We start from the raw sequence: 8,160 nt of genomic DNA on the forward strand, positions 1-8,160 counted from the left end.
AATTTCTGCTTTGTCACGCCCACCGCCTTACATGGTATCATTGTTCAAAACATAGGTTCCTCAAAAGCAGATTGGATGATTTTGATTAGCATGCATGTAAATTTCTTAATTTTTTGGAGTCACTTAGCTTGACCTAGCTGGTAGCCATGTTCTCTCCCGCACTACTTTGTGTCTTTGGCAGTAGTGACGTGTCATTCTCCAGTCCGCAGTCTTCTTCAGGTTCTCCATTACCCAGAGTTCTCTCTCCACTCCGCCCCCTCACGGAGCGAGAAGCGAGGTCGACCTTTCGCCTCCAGCTGACCCCGAACAAAGATGGCTGCCAGGGCCTCGGCGGAAGGCCGAAGGGTTTTTTTTGTAAAAGAATGTGATAATGTGTCTATTACTAACCAAATGTCAGTTTGTCAAGTAGGCTTAAGCCTTTTCCTCTCAAACGAGCCAGTCACGATGAATCCTCCTTCTCGATTTAGTTTCCATGACGACTTGATTTAGTTTCACTTGTATGTCACTTTGTTTTCTTTTTTTGTTTTTTTTCTTGTTATTTTTGCGCCAGGGAAGTCTAGTCATGATTTATTAACATATATATTCATATATTCATATATAATCAATACATATATTAACTTATGTGTTTTTTTTTGCGGCCTGAATTGCTCCCTGCTAAAATCCCAACACCGCTATGGTTCACAGTATTAATGCGAATAAAGAATGAAATCAAGAAGATACAGCAACTAAAGAAAGGAGTGGGGCTTAAGGGAGGTTAGGGTGGGTGGGGGAGGGGCTTGTGGGATGGTAGTGTGAGGGCGGGATCATCGGCGGGGCAAAGGGGCAAACCGCGCCCACCCCCCCCCCCCCCCTTTTCATCAGACTGAGGAAGAGAGTTAAAAATATAAAGTTCTGGCCTAGCCCACCGCTCCACAGCCCCGAGACAGACGACCACCAGCCACCCCCCCTCTCCCGCCTCCTCTTTCCCCATCCGCCCCCTCAAATCTTTACAAACATGTTCAAAACTCGTTAAACAACGGTAGATGGGAAAATCATGCATGTTTCTTTTTTTAGGCATTTTTTTTCTGTGTCTCTTTTTTTTATTTTTTCAACATGGAAACTCAATGATCATCGGAGACGCTGTGGAGCGCTCAGAACTTCCCTTCCCTTCCCGCCATTTACCCCTCTGTCCATCTATCCTCTTAGGCCCCCTTCCCTTCTTCCCTGATCCATCTTTTGCCGCCTCCCCCCCCTCCCATTCCCTCTCTCGTTTTTTCAGGGTCTGAGGTCCCTCTGTCTGTCTCTCTCTCGGTTTCATACGGGCGTGGTGCGTCGGTTGGCGGCGTTGCCGTGGCCGCCCGAGTCTTTCAGGTCCTTCTGGATACAGTTGTGGACCTGCAGGAAGTTGTGGTCCCTCTCCGTGGAGTTATAGGTGGCCGTCGGGGTGCCCGTCTGGCCCTTGGGCAGCGTGTACATGGACAGCTCGGTGGAGGGCAGCGCCCCGAAGGCCTTGAGGCCCACCGGCGACGCCTCGCGGGAGTGCGAGGGGTCCGTGGAGCGGGACGAGGAGCGCGAGCGGCGGCGGTAGCGGTAACGGTAGCTGGGGATGCGCGTGATGGCCGCGCCCTGGAGGTAGTCGGCGGCCCGCGCCCCCACGCGCAGCTCCCGATGGCGGTCGATGAACATGTGCACGGCCAGCACGCCCACCATCTCGGCCATGATGAAGGAGAGAGCGCCGAAGTAGAAGGACCAGCCGTAGGAGTAGCTGTTCTTCTTGGAGTCGCTCTTGGACGGGTCCCCGGCGTTGGCTGATATGTACACGATGATCCCTATGATGTTGCTCAGGCCTGGGACAGGAGAAGAGGGAGGCAGATTAGATCGAGACAAGAATAAAGCCATGTAGTATCATTTAAATAAACCCACACACACACACAGTCATCACTGTTAACATCATGGCATCAGTAAATGTGTAGGTTTGGTTCACTGATGATCTCAAAGTGTGTGGTTTGGATGGAAATCTGCATAGGATGAAGATAAGTGTGAACTGTTGGTTTTACCCTGGTGCAGCAGTTTTCCAGACACTTCACTCCTCTTTACCTGGCCACTATCAAGCTTCATCACAGTTTACAGAACCAATAATAAATCATGTCTGTTCTTCAAGCAGTATCTAATTAATAAAAGGAAGTAAAAGTTGTATTATTGTAAATTTAAAAATCTATACATTTAAATTTGACTATGACACTTAACATCTTAGCAGCAATTTTTCACAAAACTCCTATAATCCTCTTCACGTATGGAAATGAATTTGGATGATTCATTTAGAAGAAGCAAATTAGATCAGGCAAAGTAGGAAATCTGAATAATGTTGCAAGAGCAATAATAATTTTGCATCAATTAAATTAAATAAATCAATTAAATAAAGCTATAGTACACACAGGTCGTTTCTCCAGACCAGCACTACAGTGAGCAGTAGACTATGCGTGCCATGCCTGCTCTCTTTTCAAGTAAACAAGTCCCACCTTCATGTTAAAGCAGCTGAACGACTGGTCAAGCAGTAGACCTCTTAACCAATTAGATATTTTATGTACACGGACAAAAAAATCATTGGTCAAAAAAGCAGAATCCACAGATACCAAGAGTCGACTCTCTCAGGTTGTTGGAGTCGAGGAATCGACTCTTTTTCCAACACCCTCCAACACTGGGCCACTTCTGGGTTCTTCATCTATCAGTTTGTACAGACTGCTGCTACTCAGTGATGTACGCCGATATAGGCTATGTCACTAAATCTTTTCATAACCATAAGACGACACATACTCTGGTATTTTATAATCAATTGTGTTCTATAAGAAGTGCTTCTATGTATGTATGTATGATGTATGTATTTGTATAATTGTCAAGTAGCCCAAAGTTACTGTATTCTCTATAGAAGAGATCAACTAGGGCAGTACAGTGATTCTCAATCTGGCGTCGGGACCCCCCTGGGGGTAGTGAGATTTTTGAAAAATCATATTTCTATTTTTTCAGATTTTTCGAAAATTTTTGCTTTTTCTTGTGAAATGTTGAATAGTTTTCAGCCTCTAGGCCTTCTCTGATAATGAATCAAATGAAACAACCTGAAAAGGGAAAATCATTCTTTGGTTGAACTGTTCACCACCATATGCAGCCTCTGAGGGGGGGGGGGCGCGAGTAGGCATCGCTTCGTTTTAAGGGGCCACGATTCAAAAAGGTCGCTTGGCTCCCTGTCTCCCTGAACTAGGGAGCAAGAGAGCTGAGATCACATTCAAATGAACTGATCATTTATTAGATCTATATGTCATCACCAGGAATGTGCCATGGAACTGAATACACTGTCTATACTGTCTATTCCAGAAGCAGGGATTTTAACTGTGCCACCTATTGGCAGCCAGTAGTTGCTCTCTCTCTCTCTCTCTCTCTCTCTCTCTCTCTCTCTCTCTCCGTCTCCCTGGTAGATGCAAACTGGGACAGATTCACCCTCGTATTTTTTTCCACATATTTCTTATATTCTTTGTGCCAGAATCTCTCTCTCTCTCTCTCTCTCTCTCTCTCTCTCTCTCTCTCTCTCTCTCTGTCTGTGCCTTTGTTGCTCGCCCTCCCCAGCCTACCTCCAAGGGTGTTCAAATTCACATTCACATTCTCTGTCGATCTCTCATCTGTCTTACCTGTCTCTCTCTCTCTCTTTCTCCATATCTCTATTTTGTCATGTTTTTTGGTTCATACATTACGACTCTATGTGCAGCCAGAAATAGAGAGACACAGGCAGTCAGACAGACACAGACACGCAGAGAGACAGACCTCGAAACAGACAGAAAGACAGATATGCAGATAAACAGCGGAGACAGAAAAACAGACAGAGAGAGACAGAGGTGTGAGAGGAGTGTGAAGGGCTGATTGAGATGGATCAGAGCAGAAGAGTATCAGGGACACCTTATTTTTAGAGTGTAATCCCAGTGGCCTCCTCCTAGCCTAGCAACAGGGCGAGAGAGACAGACAGAGACAGAGAGAGAGAGAATTGCATCTCTCACTTCTGACTTGGAGGGGAAACTAGTTATCTGGCGCGGCGCAGTAGGCCATGGCCTAGAACCAGAGAACGCAAACACACACACTCACACACACACACGCACACACACACATACACACACATGCAGAAACACGAACATACACCGACAAATGGTAACCTGCACTATCTTTGTCTGCCTAGCTTCATCCTTGGGCGACTTTTGTATGCTACACACACACGTCAAACGCTACGCAGAACATCACCTGGTGGACACTGTGCACCGCCGTGGCCTCGGTCCACACACACACACACACACACACACCCACACACACACTTTTCTCTGTTTCAAATGTGGCATCTGCTGCAGACGTGTTGGGATGATGCGCTGTCATTAGCGAATGATGATGGTTTTTTTTAGTGTGTGTGTTTGTGTGCATGTGTGTTTGTGTGTGTGTGTACTTGTGTGTATGCATGCTCTCACTTGCACACCTGCTTTGCCTGCCTCCACTCTTTTCCCCCAATAGGTCACCTGTTCCTGCCTCTTTCCTGCCTTCCTTCCTTCCTTCCTTCCTTCCTTCCTTCCTTCCTTCCTCTCCCTTCGGCCTTCCCTTTCCTCCTCCCTCCCTTTCTCCTTCAATCTCACTTACTCTCTTCCTCATTCCCTTCCTTCCATCCTTACTTTTCCTCCTACCTCCCTCCCTCCCTTACCCCTTCCTCACCCCTCCCTCTGTCCTTTATTACTTTTCTTCCTTTCCTTTCCTTTCCTTTACTCCCTTCCTTCCTTCCCTTCCCTTCACTCCTCCGCCCTTGCTCTTCCTCTCTTTCCTTAACATCTCTCCCTCCATCCTTTCTTCCTTCCCCTCCTTCTTTCCTTCCTCCCTCACTCCACCTTCATCCCCCTCCTTCCTTCCTTCCTCCCTTCTTCCTTCCCTTTCCTTCTCCCTCCCTTTCACTTTCGATCCCACCTATCCTCTCCCTCATTCTCTCTTCCTCCCTGCCTCCGTCCCTCTCTTTCCTCTTGCTCCTACCTCCTTCCACCTCCCCTTCCTTCCTCTCCCTCTCTTCCCTCTCCTCCCTCTCCTCCCTCTCCTCCCTCCTTCCCAGTGTACCTGCGGAGACGAAGAGGATGCCGGCGCTGAGGATGATGTTGTGGCGTGACTTGTAGAACTCGCTGGCAGCGATGCACAGCCCCCCCATGAAGAGCAGGATCACACTCAGGATGGGGAAGATACTGGAGGCCCGTACCGCGCCTGGACACACACACACACACACACACACACACACACACACACACACACACACAGCGAGACAGAGAGAATTATTGGCAAATTTACATTCAAAAACTCTTCATGGCTATGATTTTGTACATTTACAATTTTGCCAAAGCAAGAAAAGAGTTAAACAAGACAGCACAACAAATGACATGACATTTGAATGAATGAATGAATGATGATGTATTAGGATGATGTATTAGATATGGATGGAAATATAATGTGTAGCTGAATAATCAGTTCTCCAGTAGAAAGAGACTTAAAGAACACACAAACAGATTTAGGTGCAGAGGCATCCATGTCATGTTTTCATTTTATTGTCCTATTTTAATTTTATTTTATTTAGTATTTATTTTGGTTTTTATCTTATGGTTATCCTAGTGTTTACTTGAATGTTGCTCTTCTCCTCTGTCCTCTTTTTTTTCGTTTGACTGTCAAAGCACTACACTCTGTTTTTAAAGGTGCCAAATTAAAGTTACTATTATAAGTACTATTATTGTTATACGTGAAAATTAATTTACATTTTAAACTGTCAGAAAGTTACAGTCAATGATCACTTTTGGTGTTGAGGGGATTTCAGCTACACTATATTGGTCTCCTTGTTCCTTAAAGATTATTATTGTCCTTTCTGCTTCAACTTTTCCCCCTCCCTTCTCTCTCCTCTCCTCTTCTCTCCCTTCATCTTCTCTTCTTCTCTCCTCCTCTCCTCGTCCTTCTCTATCTCTGTCGGGGATCTCTCCTCTATTAGACAGCGAGTCCATCTCGCTCTATCAGGCCTCTCTCCGTCGCTCTATCGCTCCATCTCTCTAACTCTCCGTCTGTCTCCGTCCTCTCTCCCTCTCCTATCGGTCTGTCCATCAGCTGTCCGTCTATTTGCCCTCTGCGCGGCTGATTGGCTGATTGGCCTCGGGGGGTTGTCATGGCGCCGCCGTGGTTACGGGGCTCGATCCGGTTTCCGAGGCGGCCGATGTCACATGCCTGAACTTTGGACGCTTTTCGCCCCTACCTCAGCTTCCTTCGTTTCAGAAATTGTGTTCTTCCTCTTCCTCTCTATTTATCTCTCTCTCTCATTCTTAAATCAGGCAAGAACTGATGAAGAACAAATTGTTATTAACAACAGCGGTAACTAGTGGTTGCAGGTTCAAACATAAGACCTGCCCAGTACCACAGTCTGAGTACCTTCTTTCTTTCTTTCTTTCTTTCTTTCTTTCTTTCCTTCTATCTTTCTTTCTTTCTTTCCTTCCTTCCCAGCAGTCATTTAGAGAGGAGAGAACATCTTTGTGAGGATGAAGATGATTCATGCTGTTGCTGCTGAGAATTCTTATCCTTCTTTCTTTCTTCTTCTCCCTCATACCCTTTTTCCCCCCATCTCTCTCTTCAGTATGACTGTGTTGTGAAGGTTCCAGTCAGCGAAGCAGATCAAATATTAAGGTGACCTCAGACTTGGCCCTGCGCCAAGCTTCCTCCCCCCCCCCCCATCTTCCTCCTCTTCTCCTCTCCTCTGTCCTATGTGTGTTAACCCTATATCCCCTTCTTCATTGACAAGTGCTGTCAGGGCAAATTATCTTAAAGGTGGAAAGCTCCCTATACCAAGCACATATGCACGCACACACAAACACACAGACACACACACACACACACACACACACACACACACACCACACACGCATGCACAATTTCTTCAGAGTAAGCGGAAATGCCTCCTCCTGTCACACAAGAGCACGCACACACACTCACTCACACTCACACACACACACATCTATATCAAACTCGATCTATCTCTCACCAGAGGTAAAACACACACTGCTGGCTGTGAGACACTCCATCTATGACACACACACACACACACACACACACATAGAGTGGAGAGCACATACACCTACACAGGCGCATAATATATGGGAGAAGTTGAGGATGAGCTGGGCTGGAAAATGGTGGGAAGCTGAGAATGCCGAAAAAAGAGAGAGATGGAGGGACAGCAGGGGAGAGAGAGGGGGATGAAAAAGAAAGAAAAGAAAAGAAAAGAAGACGAGACAAGAGGAGAAGCGAGAAGACTGCAGGCCTTCACTTCTCTGTGAAGCTGCTTTGCCCCGAGCAATCTCTGTCTCTCCCTCTCTCTATTTCTCTCTCTCTCTGGCTCTCTCCCTCCCTTGCCCTCTCTCTCTCTCTCTCTCTCTCTCTCTCCCCCTCTCTCTCTCTCTCCATCTCTCTGCACTAGCGCTTTAAGCACAAGGCAGGGAGTTAAAAAGGAAGAATTTTAAACCAATGCGCTGGCCTCGAGGCGCACCCTGCCACCAAGCACATCACAGTGCAGACACAGGGAGAGGTGAGTGAAGACTCAGTTAGCTTCAGCAGCAGACATCTACAGTTTGTTTCAGGCATTTAGCTGGCGCTCTCATCCACAGCGACGTGCAGTGAGAGCAGGGAGGGGTGCAGGACGCTTCAGGCTGGTTGTGGGGACTGAACCTGCGACCCTCCGGTTATGGGACGATCTCTGTAACCTCTAGGCCGTCCTGCCGCCCCACACAAGACCATCCCAGCCGGTCAAACACCTCCGATAGTGACAAGATCATCGGTGGGTTTAGCTGGTGAACGCTAGCATTTACATCAGGGTCCGAAATCCCGACCCATCAAGTGCTAAATGTCGGTAAAATTTGTCTGTGGTGGATAAATCAATAAGAGTCACTCTTTGAGATGAAAACATTCTAATGCTTCAGGTATAAACATTCAGCTTCAGTCTTTGATTTTTGCCAATTTACGAATCTCTTTATTTATCAAGTCTCTTTATTGGATGTTTCACACATGACGCGTGATTCTCCACCGCAAATAGCATTTAAAATAGTCTTTTTTTTCTTTAGTTTACCAGCCCCTAGCAGGCGAGACAAAAAGTTA

The 8,160-nt window shown here is 46.7% G+C and overlaps 1 protein-coding gene across 3 annotated transcripts in view; it reads right to left on the reverse strand.

Moving 5' to 3' along the window:
* Positions 1 to 1,293: 1,293 nt before the first annotated feature.
* LOC139920693 (voltage-dependent calcium channel gamma-2 subunit-like) overlaps positions 1,294 to 8,160 on the reverse strand; it is a 68,713-nt gene continuing 61,846 nt past the window's right edge. For all 3 annotated transcript variants that reach the window (XM_078291682.1, XM_078291677.1, XM_078291670.1), the window contains 2 exons: positions 5,107 to 5,247; positions 1,294 to 1,826 (listed from right to left, as the gene is read on the reverse strand). In XM_078291682.1, coding sequence (XP_078147808.1) covers positions 1,294 to 1,826; positions 5,107 to 5,247 — 674 coding nt within the window. The remainder of the gene's footprint in view (positions 1,827 to 5,106; positions 5,248 to 8,160) is intronic.

The sequence above is a fragment of the Centroberyx gerrardi genome, chromosome 3, assembly GCF_048128805.1.
Source record: "Centroberyx gerrardi isolate f3 chromosome 3, fCenGer3.hap1.cur.20231027, whole genome shotgun sequence".
In the NCBI taxonomy this organism is placed as follows: domain Eukaryota; kingdom Metazoa; phylum Chordata; class Actinopteri; order Beryciformes; family Berycidae; genus Centroberyx; species Centroberyx gerrardi.